The following is a 15,540-nucleotide window of genomic DNA, read 5'->3' as shown; positions in this document are numbered from 1 at the left end:
AAGTTAAACAGAAGAAAAAAAGAGAGAAAAGAATGGTGCAACAACCATGGTCCGTGAGGGGCCAAGTTTGCTTCGAGTGGTCTGCGGGCTCCCTCTAGTGGTGTGTCTGAGAAATGTGGAAAAGTTCATTTGCGTTGGCTTGAACTTCAGACATTCAATCATGAAGAACGTTTTCTTTTTTAACGTTTTTGTTAGGTGCTCATTTTTTTCTCCCTGAAACGGATGTTTTAACTTCCTGTTTTTTATTTGGAGTGTTTTGAGTTCTTTGGAGCTGGCACTTTCAAATGTTTGCGAAGTATCAAAGAAATGTGTCGTGTGCACGCGCCAGAGACACTCTTCGATGTGCACGCCCTCGCCGGGAGGCCAGCCGAGTGGCCACCTGTCAATTTGCACCTGTGGCAGGAGCGTGCTTCTCCAGATGAAAGTGTGGAAGCGGACAAGCTTGAACAAGTGGACAACAACATCGTCTTCATCAAACACAAACACAAACGTAGACGTTGAAACGTCCCACCTTTCTCGGCCAGCCTACACAGAAACACCCGAACTCAAAAACGGTAACATTATGACACGCATGAAAGCACACAAACATTACTCAAGAACGAGTCATCGTAAAAGAGAGGGTCGTTTCTATGGCGATGACTGCCACCTGTTGGTTGACCTGCAACATGACTCTCGTGACATAATGAACGCGTGTGCGCGCAGTGTGTTCGTGTTGTCGTCGTGGAATCTGGCCTTGCGAGTGCGTCGCTTGGAGCAATAACTCAATAGGTACGCGCACATAGACGCACGCGCACAGCCGAGTCATGCAAGTCATCATGATCACGGAACGTGTGCCGAATATTCCAGGAAGACGTGCATTCGTGGCATCGAGCTGCCCTGCATTACGTGGTTTGCTCTCCTGAGGCCTGGTTGCCATGGCAACGACGCACTTGTCACCAACACAGGACCCATACACACGCGTAAAAAATCGCAATGATGTGCGCTTGAAGGACTAATCACCGTCAAATTCCTTCTCAGACTGACCACACGGGGGGGTGACTCATTTGATTATCGTAATTGGATTACAATGTAATCCCATTACACTGCCGCTAACTCCGCGGTTAGAGGTAAAAGGTCAGCGTCACACGCAAACTGTCAATCGCGATTCCTTCACTATAAAGAAAACTTGCCAGCCTGCGTGGGAGTTTTATTGTAGAAAAGTTCTGCTTCCTGTTTGCTTTCTCACCTTTGGCGCTCACATTTCATCCTCATCTCATATTTTGTCCTTGTTAATATTTCATCCTTAATCTCATCTATCGCCCTCACCTTTTACTTTTCTTCTCATTGCATGCATCTGTTTTCATTCTCATCTCAAATCTCATGTCCTTTCATGCTTCATCCCGTCTGTCAGCTATACGCCGCGTTCCATAGCTCGTCCGTTGGCACGAAGCGGGCCGTTTTACTGCCGGACTTTCCCGCGCTTGGACGGTCTGAGATTATGTCCTGTGCTCGCCGCTATCGCTAAGCGTGCTTGACGTCAGTTTGGCTTCCAAAGTGTGTGGCGCCGGTGGCCGGGCCCTCGGCATCATTGCCCCCAGCCAGCGCCGTCCCGCAACGCATCCTGCTGGTAAGCAGCCGCGCGTCAGAATGCGCGTTGGCCACCGTGTGGCGCCGCATGCCGCCCGCCTTCTCCAGGTAGGCCTCGCCCTCGTGCTCCATCAGGGGCGCCAGCGATGAGCACGTGTCAGGGTAGGAGTCGTCGCCTAGCAACCAGGGCAGACCGCTGCCGTCGCCGCACTCTGAACACAAAGCCAAAACACAGCAGAAACGTCAGCAAACTCAAACCTCGCTAAGAACTAGAAGCCCAATAGGAACCAGGCCTTTAAAAAGGACCAGTACGGAAATAAGAAGTGAACTTTCAATATAAACCAGATCTTTGTCACCAACAAGACTATTAATAAGAACCAGACGCCTCAATAATCACGGGTGGAACTTTAGAAAGGAGGAAACTTTGAAGAAGCAGAACCTTATTGAGAACCAGTGTTATTTTCGTCAACGATGACAATGTCAAAAATATTTCGTCAACGCCCCCTTTTTTTTTTTTCATGACGATAACAAGACGGTGACGATTCAAACGTGGCTTTGGTGACAAACACACGACGAGACCGGACGAAATTGTTGGCGCGAGGCCCGTCAGTCATCCCCTTCCTATTTTTCATGTCATGTGTCTTTCAAAAAATGGCAACGCTGGTGCAACCTGTCCTCGTCTTATTTATATACATTCCCACTTTCTGTTTGTAATAAATAATCCTTAGCAGTCGATCGGAGAGTCTTTGCCATTAGGTGGAAACCTTGGCAGACGATTTTTTTTTTAAACTAAAACAGACAAAAAACCTTTTGGAGTTTTTGTCGACTAAATTTACAAAAACTAGACCAAAACTTTTTGGGGGGGAATTTCCGTCGACTAAAACTATCACAAATAAATGTGAGGAAAACTAATAAGCAGTTTTGTCCAAAAGACTAAGACTACATGTAAAATGGCTGCCAAAAAAAACACACTGTTGAGAACCGGAGCCAGATAGCAAAGAAAGATTAAATATAGATAAATGTTGAATTAGGTTGATTGGTTATTTTTATTTTTGGTGGGTTTTAGTTGAAGACTGGTGGTTAATCAACGTTGGCTCAACAACATTTTGTCGGCGTTTAAGTCTGCGATTCGAACGTTACATTGAATCGACATTGCATTTTGCTCAATGTTTAGTTTGAACGTCGATTCAATGCTTGAGCCGAACCACATTGCAACATTGATTCAGCCATATTTTGCAATCAGGTGACCTACTCATACCTACTCTAACGATCTCATCAGGGGTGGGCGAGAACCGCGATCAGGTGTTGCTGACGACACCGGGTATTTGAATCGGCCACCGACAGCATCCACTGATGCTTCAGGCAAATAAAAGCTAAGTCCTCCTCCAGCAGCGGTTGGTGAAATATTGCAGCAGGTTGACACGTTGGCGAATCATCATCATCATCATCTTCAGAAAGAAAGGTCTTTGGTCACTAAATTAATTCATTCACTGCCATTGACGGCGATAGAAGCCCAAAAAAGTACATTGATTTTACCTGGGCGGGCAGTGACTCACGCACCCCCTAGTGGTCGAGTACGGTATTCAAACAGTAAATTCTTGGACTGGTATGAGGCCGGAAAAAGTGCGATTGAACATCCCTACGATCAGACCCTTTTTACGAACACGACCTGTAATAAGCACCAGACGTACAACGGACTGTACCCTCAATAAGGACCTGCCCTTTACTAAAGCCCAGGTGCTCAAAAAGAACCAGAACCTTGATTAGAAGCAGATCCGGCCTTAAGGACAGGACCCTCAATAAGGCCTGGACGAGTTAGTGCTGGACAGTAAGTGTTGAAAATGAAAGCCTGAGCGCCATTAAGACTTTAATCTTATGCTTGTGATCCTCTTTAGTTTTATTTGCGTCCTTTGCTTCCAGGAATGAGCGCCAACACGTTCCAGACAGCCTAGCCTTTAACTTTACTTTGTAGTTAACACTCACTCGCCTCATCCCGTGAAAACAAAACCATGGCTGTGTTTCAAATAATTCACCGTGTCTCTTCTCGGCTGGCCTCTCCCCTCCCTGCCGGGCATCTACACCACCCGGTGCCTCACCCCAGCTCACACCTGTTTGACCTGTTGACCTCTGGCAGGTGCTGCAGGTGCATCAAGACAAAGACAGACAGACTGAAAAACACTTTCTTCCCGAGAGACATCTCCAGGCTGAACTCTCACGCACAACTACTCTTACCTTGTAGAATTGCTGACGTGTTTTATTCATTTAATATCATATTTATTTTCAAACGAGAGAGTGGCTACAGTCAACACGGCGTTCTTGGCTTTCTTTTAAAGGGCCTGGTCCAAAAGTAAAGTAACACTTCCTAGGGGGACAAGTAGCAAACCTTCCCGTGGTGTCCCCCGTAATCCTTAACCGGAGACCGATTGCTACAATCTCATTCCATCCAAAAATCCAGCGGTGGTAAAAGGATCGACCCTCGACCGCTGAGATGTCGAAGCTAAAAATTATCAGCTTCAACGCGGAGGGCATGTCCCTTGCAAAGGCTGAACTGATTTCACCGATGGGGATTCGCCGACTCAGCAAGATGCGAGTGTGGCGAAGCCATCCAAACCCTCGACCATCTGCTTCGACACTGCCCAGCAGGCCCAAGGTGCTCAGAAGAAGACCTACGAGATGCCACCGATACTGCCATTCGCTGGGTGGAAAGATGGGCTGATAAGCTATGAATGACTTCCTATTGACGTCGTAGCTCATGGAAAAAGTCTGGCCTGCCGCAACAGTTAGCCTCATTGTTAACAAGCGTGCTATTGCGCTAACTATCCACTATGCCGTTGGGTCGCCAATCACACGTCTCACCTGAGGGGCGGAGCTCCACAGTGACGAAGTCGCTGAGGTACGGCGACACCACCATGGCCGTCAGGTGCTCAAGATGACGGTAACGTGAGCTGGACGCTGCGTCGCACTCACGCACCCCCTGCAGGATGCATGCGGAAATACGGCATTACGGTGACACACACGCGATGTCGCGCTTCAGCTTTCAGGCCATCGTTGTGTCACATGATCATTTCCACGGTGGAGTTTGGCAACAAATGTCAGCATTAAGCAGACTACGTCGTTGCGTCATTCATTCAGGAAAGATGACGGTAAAGACCTGCAACACCAGCAGCATGTGCGTGACGGCGGGCGGCACGCGCTCCACACTTTGCAGACTGTCCTCCAAAGGGAGCTTCAGCAGCACAAAGTCTCGGAAAGCCAACAGCGCCATCTGTCGGACCGACAGCTCCTGACCCTGCGCTCACGGACGCGTGCGCGCGCGTGCACACACACACACACACACCCACACACACACACACACGCGCACACACACGCACACCCACGCCCACACCCCGGTACACAAGCATACATGTGAATATTTACCAGGACGCACACGCTTCATGTTCACACATTGAAAAGTGCACACACATAAACACACTTATACAAAAGCGCAGCGGTGGACGGTCAAGGCCTCCTCCGCTGGCCGAACAGAATCAAGAATTAATGATCATATTCTTCACATTCATATCATATTATATTCTAGTTTTTTATTTTTAGGGGAGACTTTTTATCCAATCAGAATTCCGCAAGCTCGTGTTGCCAGGCAGGTTTCACAATACCAGGAGCTCGCACTATTCGTCCGAGGCCTTCAGATACAATCGTGCGGGTCTCTCTTCTGTCAAGGTCAATGAGATTTCAGATTTGATGGACAGTTGCGATAGCCAATCAGATCACAACTTGATGCCAGTAAGGTCTTCCGTTGAAGGTGATGAACGCGTTTTGTGATTGGCTATACTCACTCGTGAGAGGGCAGCGCTCTGCGGAATCAACACACTCGAAAGTCGTAGCTGGCGAAAATCGAAACTATATTCTTACTTTTTTAAACCGCAATGACCGAAGGAGGGAAAAGTGTGGATTTAATTGCAGATACGCTAGCGTGGCCATTTTCAAGAGGGACCTTTCGAGAGAAGCGAGGTCGTCCAAAACTGGCTCAGTTATGCATATAAGTGCGTTTGTGTTCATTATTTCTCCAGCAGTGGTGCCATAAATGTTGCTGTTATGAGGGGGATCGATTCAAGTAGGACTTCACTGAAGGCCCAGGTGTGAAATGCACAGCCCGCCACTGCAAACACGCATGCACAAACGCACTGATGTGCATCCCGTGCACACACACGGGAAAACACATGCATGTGCACAAACGCTCATCACCTGTAGTGGGTAGAAGATGGCCTGCAGCGTGGGCAGCATCTCAGTGAAGAAGCGCCGCCATGTCTCGCCCACTACCGCCAGCTGCTCTCCACCTGAGGGGCGGGGCATGCATGCTGTTACCGTGGCAACAGCCAACATCAACCGCTCTTCCTCACCAGAGATGAAGATGCGCTCCAGAAGCTCGGTCAGGCCGCTCGTCAGCAGACGATTCTGAAGACGCAAATGCACGAAAGGTCAACTTCCTGTCTGTTCCGCCACACTTCCTGTCGCGGGGCGACTACAACAACAACACACCTGCAAGTAATCAGCGACGAAGGAGCCCATCTCGCTCTTCAGCAGCCACCTGAAGGACAACAAACATGGCCGCCAGGAAGATGAGAAAGCGGAACAGGATAAGGACGATGATGATGTCACCTGATGTTCTCGTTAAGCGTGTAGAGCTCGTTCGGCTGCAGCGCTCCGCCCCGGAAGACTTTCATCACTGCTGATTGGATGCTGAGGACACAGGAGGAGGAGCTATGCCATTTTGGATGATGTTAATGAAGACGATGTTTATCGCTGTTAGCCAAGCGAGCAATTAGCATCCGCACGCAGCTGGTGTTTGTGTGAGTTTGTGACAGGAAGTGACCCGGCAGTCTGACACAGCCACTTCCTGTCAAACATCTTGCTTGCTGCTGACAAGAGCAGGAAACACACGCTCCCGCAGACACAAAGCACATACACATCACAATTAGACACCAAGCATGCACACGCACGTCCATAAGATGAAACTCGTGAGCAGGAAATACACACTTCCTGATTTCACACACACACACGTGCACACGCACTCACTTACTCAGGGACTTTTGAAAAGTGGCGCGTACCTATTCCAGATGGTGCTGTTGCACATATGCAGTGTGTTGGATCCAGCGTTGAAGCGGGTCAGGTCGGACAGAACTGGAGAACTCATGAAACGAGGCCTGGAGCGCCTGAAAGACCCCATCATGCACCTTACCTCACCTCACTTCACTCATTCACACGCACACGCACGCACACGCACAAACACCATTTTCAAATCCTGTCAGAAGCATGCATGTTCAAAATGTACTCTAGTTGAAATTGTGATATTGGAGAAATCTTACGCACAGGCGGGCGCACACAAAGCTGTTGAACTCCGCATCAGGTCAGGAGTGTGGTAACCATGGCAACGCGCATCCTGACGACGTCTGCTTACACCTATAGGTTGGCATGAAAAAAAAAAAACTCAAGCGTAATCCCGCCCTTCGATGCCACTTCCTGCCGGTAGCCAACAATCAATCGCTGGACTGATGAAGATTCTCCCAACTTTTATTTTTCTCTTTTCTTCTCTGCAAATCGAGAGCAAAGAAACAAAACCCAAAATGCGCTTCACGAGCCTTCCGACTTAAAGCCTTTGTGTAACACGTGACAAGTCGTCGACGGTTCGCTCAACAAAATTTGACGAAGGACGCGCGGCATTGTGCATCGACGTGGACGCGCGTGCGCGCCCCATGAACGTTTGAACTCACCTCGCGTCCACTTTGTTTTTCGGGGGGCACATCAGATGACGTCAAATGCAGTCATTGCGCCCCGCAGCATGTGACCTCCGTCATGAGCTTGTCAAACTTTTTTGGGGCGTGTAAAAAGTTGCCAAATGGGGGGCTTACTTTCTTCGCGTGGCTTCTTCGCACCCAAGTGTTGGCGGGAGAACAAGTTCCACGTGCTGCGCCCTTAACACTTCCGCTTCAGACCTTCACACTAAAAGCTAAACTGACTTTCCTCAAATGATTTCTCTCCAAACTGACTTTACGCTTGAAAACAAAACTGCGTTATCTATCTAAATAAATATATATTTTTTAATAGATTCATGAGGAATAACACACACGTACACACACATTATCGCACTCACTCGTGTACCCTCTCACACACGCACACGCAAATTTACGCGCTCACTAGCACATACCACACACACAGGTTCAAAGTTGACATGTTTGTGATCTCAACACGTTTGCCTTTTCTCCCTTTTCTGTTGTCATTGTCCACACGGCTGAAGGTTTCTTTAAACTCCCGCGGGCGACGTCCACGCGCACGCGCACGTCACTGCGTCAATGTTGCCCACAGGTTGGCTGCTCACGCGACATTTTAAACAATTCACACGCTTCCTGAATGGCTTCACGTGTCTTTGCTCTTCGATTCGCACAGACTTCGGTGTGTGCGTGCGCGTTGTGTGCGCGTGTTTCTTGAGCGCGTCTTCATATCATGTTTTAGTGCGTGTGCGAGTTGTTAAGTCATTATCAGTACGATCGGAGCGAAGGAAGTCAACGAAACGAAATTAACATCACAAGTCGTGTCGTCCAATCAATGCACGTGACTTCAAATTAGATTGGGAACCAGAGACAAAACAACTTTGTTGTCGTCTCAGACTTCAATTGCTAACCATCCATAAAGTTTGAAAAAAAAATTCTAAGAAACATAGAGAAGAGGAGGGGCTGGCTTAAATAAAAGGAGCTGTTGAATATTACGATGATGTTGATGTTATTGGGAAGTTAAGGTTACATAATATTGCTAAATGCAAAAACGATATGGATCGTAGAAAACATGAGTTGAATGAGTATTGTTTATTTAATTAGATGTAATTATACTGATGGATTAGTGATACATGTAACATTAACGTATTATGGTTCACATATTGGCAGTTGTGACACACGCGCGCGCGCAGTCTACTTTTCAAACGCATGTAGGTTATGACCTATGTTGTATTATTTGTCATTCTCTTGAGTTTTGTTTACCTTTTGATGGTCTGAACTGATTTTATTCACAAGTTATTTATACTTATATATACTGTACTCTTGTTCTAATACATATTCGAAATAAATTGTTATAAATAAATAAATAAAATAAGAAAAACCGACAGATAAACTCATCTGATTTTACCATGCTGGTTGAATCTTCATTAAAAAAAATCATTAACATAAAAACAAATCAAGAAATGACGGTGAGCCCAGCTTGTTTATATTAAGAACAAGTAAAATGTAACGTTTTAAAACCATTTCTAGAGTCAATAATTCTATTGTTATTAAAAACTTTGAGGCCGGTACCTTCGCTCAGGTCAGTCACGTGGTTCCTTCCCTGCAGCAGTTCGATGAGCTGGAGAGCCCTCTTTGTCCTCGCGCAGGACGCCGTCGTCTCTTGATGACGTCACCGGTATGCTTCTCTTCAGGCTTGACTATCCGCCTTCTTGATTAAAATAACGAACGTCATTGATACGCATGGCCTTTCACTTGTATGGCGTGTATGTCAATTTGCATGTTGTGCGTGCGTAACACAACATGTCACGCGTGATTTGTCGATCTCTATTTGCTCATTTGTTTGCTAGCTGGCACGCCAACTTCGCTAACCGTGCTCGGCTCGCCACAAACATGCCTAAAAAAGGGGTGAGTTTTTTTTCTTTGTGACTGAACACGTTTTCATATTGGTCATACTGGTATGTATGTATGTACTACGTGTATTATTAAGCTTAAATACATGTTAGAAATTCATCTGCTCTTCTCCGTATTGCGACCAGTACAAATGCACTAAACGTCAGTGAAGCGGTAAGAGAGTCTTGAGCGTGTGCACGTGTGAGTGAGAGTGTAAGGGTGAAAGAGTGAATATGTTTTTGTTGTGTTAGTATTTGAGTGTACTTCTGCTTGTTATTTTTCTGTTAGTCTGTGTGTGTGTGTCTCGTTTTTGGTATGGGAGGGTGTGTGTATGGTACGAGTGAGTAGGTGCATAGGGGGGTGGGTGTGTGTGTGTGTGTGTGAATGTGTGCGCGTGTTGATAGTTGATTGTCGGCATTTTTGTGTCCCTCAGGCGAAAGGTGTTCCAGCCGTGGAGGTGGCCAGCATCCACCAGGAAGGCCCAGTGGGCGCAAACTCGAGTGGCGTGGTGACCATCAAAGTGCACGTGAAGCCTGCAGCTAAGCACAACAGCGTCACAGGTCACCATGACAACCACAAACACGTCTCTCTCTCTCTCTCTCACACACACACAGTCAAGTCAAACGTGACCTTGCAAGGTTGAAAGTGATGTCACGGCTCGCTGTGTGATTGACTACATACGCATTTGTGTGACGTCATACATGTTGTGTGGCATTACACTCATATGCACATCACAAGTGACATCATAATAATACAAGACACTGTGGATACATTACCCGTGATCTAACAATGCGATCATAACTGGCATCACACACATCACAAGTGGCCCATTGTCATGTCATAAATTTGTGTGACTCTCCCCTCATGTTATGTGCATCATAAGGTTACACATGACAACTAATATACATGTCACAAGTTTGCAATATGTCATTAGTTTTTTTTTTTCATATTCTTCCTGTCATGTTACGTATGATATTCTTATGAGCTCAGGTGCCATCAGACCTCTGACACACTGCTCTGTTTATGTACGCGCTGCAGACGTCTGCTCGGAGGCGGTGGGCGTAGCTGTGGCGGCGCGGGCCACGGACGGGGAGGCTAACAGTGAGCTACTGAGCTTCTTGGCCAACATTCTGGACGTTAAGAGGAGCCGCGTGTCTCTCGAAAAGGTCCGCAAGATGCTTTCCCAGGAGTTTATGCGTCGCATCACTCACGGTTTTCTCCGCTGCTGTCTAGCAGGGTCACAGGTCACGAGACAAAGTGGTCAGTGTGGATTTGCCGCTCGACACCCACGAAGTTCTGATGCGGCTCAAGAAGGCGGTGGGATGACTGACAGGAGAATGTTATTGCTATGGAAATCAACTCTGACATACTTGGCCATATTCTATCCAAAATCCATAATAAGAACAATGTATTACGTGTTCTTCCACTATAGAGAATGAAGAAAAATATTGGCACGAGCAAATCATGTTCAATTTGTCTCTCAAAAGCTGGCATCTTCCTCTCATTGCTTGGCTTTTTCCGCTCTAGTGTTTTGTGTCAAATTAAAACTTGAAATCATGACATCTGCTTGCATTCACAATCACTTCAACTTTGTTAATAACCACATTATATAATGAGGCCATGAACTTTTTTTTTACGCTGGGTAGCCTCACTTCCTTTCTTTTTTGGAAAAAAAAATTCCCATACCCAATAGTATTATGCTTGAGGTTTTATAATTAAAAGTGGTGGAGCAAAAGAACGTGACTTTTTCTTTGTGAGACATCAATTGGTGCTGGTGACTTTTGTGGAGCGACAAATAAACTAAATGTTTGTCAATGCGAGTGTCTGTACACAGGGCTGCCACAAAAATTATTTCGGTAGTTGACTAATCACTAGCAGTAGCAGCGGCTCGTCGACTAATTGGATCATATGAAAATTGTGGCATGTCGTACCATGAAGCGATTATATTGGTTCTAATTTTGACCAGAATGAGCTTACAGCTTGAGATGATGCTACAACATTCAACTTCAATTTCTGAGATGTTTGTAAATGACATTGCAGCCAAAATTGAAGGCAATATTGTGGCCTTTTGGCTGCAATTGTTTAGTGCATTTTAAAACGGAACCAAAACTATACACTGTGCAGTTGCACTAGTACGAGGAATACAATAAGGAATAATTGAAAACACATTTCACCCTTCATAGGCACCAAGGCTTTCTGATTACACGAGCACATTAGGAAAATAAAAGTAAAACAACCACTTGCATTGGTTTTTATTGAACCTTTATCCAAAATGTTGTGCTTTCCTGCACTAACTTAATAGTAATTGATTTACAAAATCAATGCAAACAAAAAGAAATCCTGTGAATATAAGGAGAAACATACTTTTTTAGCGGCATAAAATATATTGCAACAAAACCCTACATTATATTTTTATGTGATACCGATGAGGGCTTGTGGCAAATATTTTCAGTTACTTTTGAGTAATAGTATTGTCCAGTTAATGAGCGCATCACTCGATTCGAGAGAGTGCGCAAGACCTTTCGCCTTCACTGTCAAAACACGGACTAACAGTTTTAGTTGTTAAAAACGTGATTTCATTGACAAATATATAGGACATTGTTTTAGTGTTACAAACACCTGTGTGTGCGCTAACTAGAGCTGGCTTCCGGGCACGACTGAACGGATCAAAAATTAAATCAGGAATCAGTCATAACATGGCTTGCTTTCTTAGTGATCGAGAATCCTCCGTCATGCTGCCACGAAAGCGAGGCCTGCGCGGTGAGGATTTGTGCTTGAAATGTGCCGGAATTTTCGGACTGTTGCAAACACCAGGTAGCCATGAGACTCCTTACCCACAATGCTTCTGCTTTTAATCGCGGTGACCCAGATTGCGGGCGCGCCATAGACAGGCAAACAGCCAGCCGGGATAGTGCGAGACGAGGACATTTTAAGGCAAAAGCATTGCGGCAAATAAATTAAACGGCTCGTCGACGACTTCAATTAGTTGTCGACCATTTGGATCGTTGACATGATTCGTCGACAAAGCTAGTACGTATCAATCAACAAATATATTTTTTTCAACTGACAAAGACTTTAATTTCTTATCTGCTGCAAAGCCAAAGAATAAGTCAAAGTCACTGGCGTTGACAGTTTTTGTTTTATTAGCAGAAGGAAAAAAAAAAAAAAAAAAGGTAATTTAAACTCCTCGAGGCTGTTTGAAGTTCATGCCAATTGTTTGCTGTGTCACCTGAAGGTTGGACAGGCCGCCAAAGTCCTGACATAACACACACACACACACACAAAAGGTTAAGACGACAACGTGGGAGACAACTGGAGGTGATGTGCGCCGGCGCCAGGGTCTGACTGGAAGCGGCAGTCCAGAAGACACGGGAAAGGCCGGCAGCAGTTTGCTGTTCCTGTACTATCAATGACGAAGGCGACAGCACGCCGACGCCACTTTCGATACAGGAAGTGATGTGACGGAACGCGGTTGGGACTCACCAGCAGCTTGAGCATCTCCTTGGTGTCGGGGTCCACTTCGATCAGCTCCTGATCCAGAGCGGACACCTGCGAGCACACGCCACAACACTAACAATCCGCCTCCAGGTGCCAGCAACGTTCGAACAGCGCCAAAACAAAAGCTCCCGCTCTCAATGCAAGTCACATGAATTGATTTATGTCTGCAAGCGCCAGGGTCCGACAGGAAGCGATGGTCCAGCAGACACGGGAAAGGCTCGCTACTTTCTCTTCCTGTACTATCAATGACGCCGGCAACAAGGATGCCGTCGACACTTTCGATACAGGACAACACGCGCAGATACGGAACGTTAACATTTGAGAATTATTTTAGGCCAATGTGGTTCAAGCGTCCCATATTCAATGTTAAGAGAGAAGGGGAAAAAAAAGGCCAAAACCACCTTTTAGAAATCTGGCTCACTGGGACTCATTTTGCTGTGGTGTCTCCAAAAGAAAAATAAGTCCATAACTTTTGCGGTTCACCAACGACAAATAGGGGGATGGTTGGCAACGCTGAGCTATGTTATATCCAAGTTTTTTTTTCAATGCAACACTTGACCTGCGGCACGGGAGGTGTGCAAGTGAGAGAAGGGAGCGGACAGAGAGGGAGAGCAGAAGTTTCGTGCGACACAAAATTAAATTACAATGACTATAATCACACTTAATTACAAAATTGGCATAATCGTGTAAAACAAAAAAAGCGTAATTATAGATAAACATTTTTAACATGGTACAGATTTTACAGTGTCAATGCTATAATGAGTACACCTGAGTTTAAAAAAATGAGCGTTGTATTGAAATTAATGAAACGTTACATCAGTTCTAAGGCAATTTGTGAATGTGTAACAAGTGAACTCCAATGCACATTTTCTTTGGACAAGGAAACATCCTCAAATTTATATATTGCACTTATTTTGAATTATGAAGAAACTACATTTCATTTGTCTTAATAGTGTTTTCATTTAAAGATTTTCTGTTTTGTAACCCCCAAACTAACCCTTTGAATAATCGTGAATTCAATTATTACTAAAATAATGGGAATTAGAGCCCCCCCGAAGCCCATAGTCGAGCACGTGACTCTAGACCAAAATACTGTCGTTGCTCTGTTGTTGGCGCCGGCCCACGGTTGTTGCATTGTAATAAAAAAAATTTTTCAGCCTCAAATAAACCACTCCTGCACACCTGATTCGCCATCCTTCAACGGCGGAGGGGGATTGGAGTACAGCTTTGAACTGGTCTTTTTTTTTTTGATAATTTTTTGGGATGCGAAAACAAGATAGCTCAAAATCTGGTTGTGTTTGTGATTACGTGGGAGGGAGAACACCGGGACGCTAACGTCCTCGACCATTGATTTAAGCAAGGCTGACTGACCTCAGGCACGTAGTTGTCGCGCCGTTCACGTTCCTCCTCCTGCAGCTTGATAGAGATTCCTCGCACGGGACCTCTCTGGATGCGCTTCATCAGATGCGTCACATAGCTTGCAAACAAATACAAGCGTCAACAACTTGGTTACAACCATGGACTGTGGAGAGAAAAGTTCTCAGGTACCCCAAAGCCCCCAATTTTCCAATATTTTTAAATAACTGGCTGTTATTGAGGTGTCCCATTTGATGTTTTCTGGGCATCATATCGTGTACGTCCCATCCCTTCAAGTGGCCCGATAGCCAAAGAATTAACTGCAGAACCCTGATGCACCAAAATATATTCAATGCTTCAATTCCTCTTTTTCTATATTAAGACACAGATGGCAAACTCCAAGTTGACATTTGAAAGCCCACAAAGGCAACAATTTAGGTCGTAAGAGGTCAAGATGTGGGAGAGCACCAGGGTCCGGCAGGAACATTCATCCAGCGGACACGGGAAAGGCCGGCCGCATGTTCTTCCTGTACTTTCGATGAAGACAGCGACAATCACGCTGAGGTCACTTTCGATACAGGCCACAGAGCGCCAAAGGGGCAAACTCACCCGGCAATTTTGTTTCGGAGCTTCTTGCTGGGAATAATGGCGATCTCCTCGCACACCCGCTTGTTGGTGTGGAAGTCATTGCCCAGCCGGGTGTAATACTTCTCGATGATCACCCGGGCCGCCTTCTTCACCGTCTTGGTCCTGACGCGCCCCTGAACGCCACATGCAAAAGAACATGTCACGCTCAAACACAACTCATATGATGTCTCACACAACTCAGACGTCAGAAATGTTTGGCTGCCTCACAAGTGAGCGGCTATCCCATGATGCAAAGCGTTAGCATTAACAGCTAACTTCGCTTCGGAGAAGCCAAAAATGCTGCACAACTCAGTAGTGGAAATTGAAGTGTGCACATCCAGGGAGACGCATATATGGTTCATTTTAGTTTACTGAAAAGTGGATAAATAAGTAAGTAAGTCGGCGCTTCATTGAGCGTCACTCCGCCACCCGCATTAGCAGCGAGCGTCCATCCGCCACTAAGTAGCAAATTTAACACCACCCACTGTAAATATGGGAAAAAAATGAATCCGAAAAGGTCCCTGAGCGCCACAAATAGCAAACCGCAGCGCTTTAACGCGCTATAACGGCAGGATTACTTTGGATCTCTTAGCAAGGCACGTAGAAATAACCCACCATGTTGGCTCGGCCTGGTAGAAGAGGACACGTCACTTCCGGTTGTCGTTTAAATCTGCAAACGGAAGTTGGGACAAAGAATGAGCTGATGATGCTGCGCCCACTTCGGTAGGAGGCCACAATGACGTCTGCTGCTGCTGCTGCTAATAATAATTATAATTATAATATATATATATATATATATATATATATATATATATATATATATATATATATATAT

The 15,540-nt window shown here is 45.8% G+C and overlaps 3 protein-coding genes and 3 non-coding genes across 9 annotated transcripts; 1 reads left to right on the top strand and 5 right to left on the bottom strand.

Moving 5' to 3' along the window:
• Positions 1-1,173: 1,173 nt before the first annotated feature.
• On the bottom strand, positions 1,174-9,015 carry LOC148334520 (proline-rich protein 5-like). 2 transcript variants are annotated; one of them, XM_088299561.1, is made up of 10 exons: positions 8,904-9,015; positions 6,934-7,023; positions 6,672-6,811; positions 6,223-6,303; positions 6,103-6,151; positions 5,964-6,018; positions 5,809-5,900; positions 4,718-4,855; positions 4,423-4,540; positions 1,174-1,778 (listed from the first exon to the last, which is right to left on the bottom strand). In XM_088299561.1, exons 3-10 carry the CDS (start codon positions 6,791-6,793, stop codon positions 1,501-1,503), a joined length of 933 nt encoding a protein of 310 aa, XP_088155687.1. In that variant the 5' UTR covers positions 6,794-6,811; positions 6,934-7,023; positions 8,904-9,015; the 3' UTR covers positions 1,174-1,500. The 2 variants fall into 2 exon arrangements, with proteins under 2 accessions (XP_088155687.1, XP_088155686.1); XM_088299560.1 differs by lacking the exon at positions 8,904-9,015 and adding an exon at positions 7,335-7,947.
• On the top strand, positions 8,904-10,784 carry c6h15orf40 (chromosome 6 C15orf40 homolog). Of its 3 annotated transcripts, XM_088299564.1 has the most exons (5): positions 8,904-9,009; positions 9,182-9,239; positions 9,658-9,784; positions 10,263-10,390; positions 10,458-10,784. In XM_088299564.1, the coding sequence occupies exons 2-5, from the start codon at positions 9,225-9,227 to the stop codon at positions 10,548-10,550; spliced, it is 363 nt and encodes a 120-aa protein (XP_088155690.1). In that variant the 5' UTR covers positions 8,904-9,009; positions 9,182-9,224; the 3' UTR covers positions 10,551-10,784. The 3 variants fall into 3 exon arrangements, with proteins under 3 accessions (XP_088155690.1, XP_088155688.1, XP_088155689.1); XM_088299562.1 differs by having other exon boundaries at positions 8,969-9,239; XM_088299563.1 differs by having other exon boundaries at positions 8,970-9,239; positions 10,461-10,784.
• A 1,560-nt stretch (positions 10,785-12,344) lies between these two features.
• LOC148334515 (small ribosomal subunit protein eS17) lies at positions 12,345-15,435 on the bottom strand. The gene is made up of 5 exons (XM_088299462.1): positions 15,321-15,435; positions 14,688-14,839; positions 14,094-14,199; positions 12,708-12,773; positions 12,345-12,480 (listed from the first exon to the last, which is right to left on the bottom strand). Exons 1-5 carry the CDS (start codon positions 15,321-15,323, stop codon positions 12,403-12,405), a joined length of 405 nt encoding a protein of 134 aa, XP_088155588.1. The 5' UTR covers positions 15,324-15,435; the 3' UTR covers positions 12,345-12,402.
• LOC148334518 (small nucleolar RNA SNORA71) lies at positions 12,547-12,676 on the bottom strand. Its single transcript, XR_015844181.1, has one exon. It is a non-coding gene; the product is annotated as a small nucleolar RNA SNORA71 (small nucleolar RNA).
• On the bottom strand, positions 12,884-13,011 carry LOC148334517 (small nucleolar RNA SNORA71). Its single transcript, XR_015844180.1, has one exon. It is a non-coding gene; the product is annotated as a small nucleolar RNA SNORA71 (small nucleolar RNA).
• On the bottom strand, positions 14,534-14,660 carry LOC148334516 (small nucleolar RNA SNORA71). The gene has a single exon (XR_015844170.1). It is a non-coding gene; the product is annotated as a small nucleolar RNA SNORA71 (small nucleolar RNA).
• Positions 15,436-15,540: the final 105 nt, after the last annotated feature.

This window comes from Idiotropiscis lumnitzeri, chromosome 6 (genome assembly GCF_059441095.1).
Source record: "Idiotropiscis lumnitzeri isolate Australia: NSW breed Sydney's pygmy pipehorse chromosome 6, RoL_Ilum_1.0, whole genome shotgun sequence".
NCBI lineage: Eukaryota > Metazoa > Chordata > Actinopteri > Syngnathiformes > Syngnathidae > Idiotropiscis > Idiotropiscis lumnitzeri.
The sequence above is the reverse complement of the archived record's forward strand: the minus strand, read 5'-3'. Positions and strand labels throughout refer to the sequence as shown.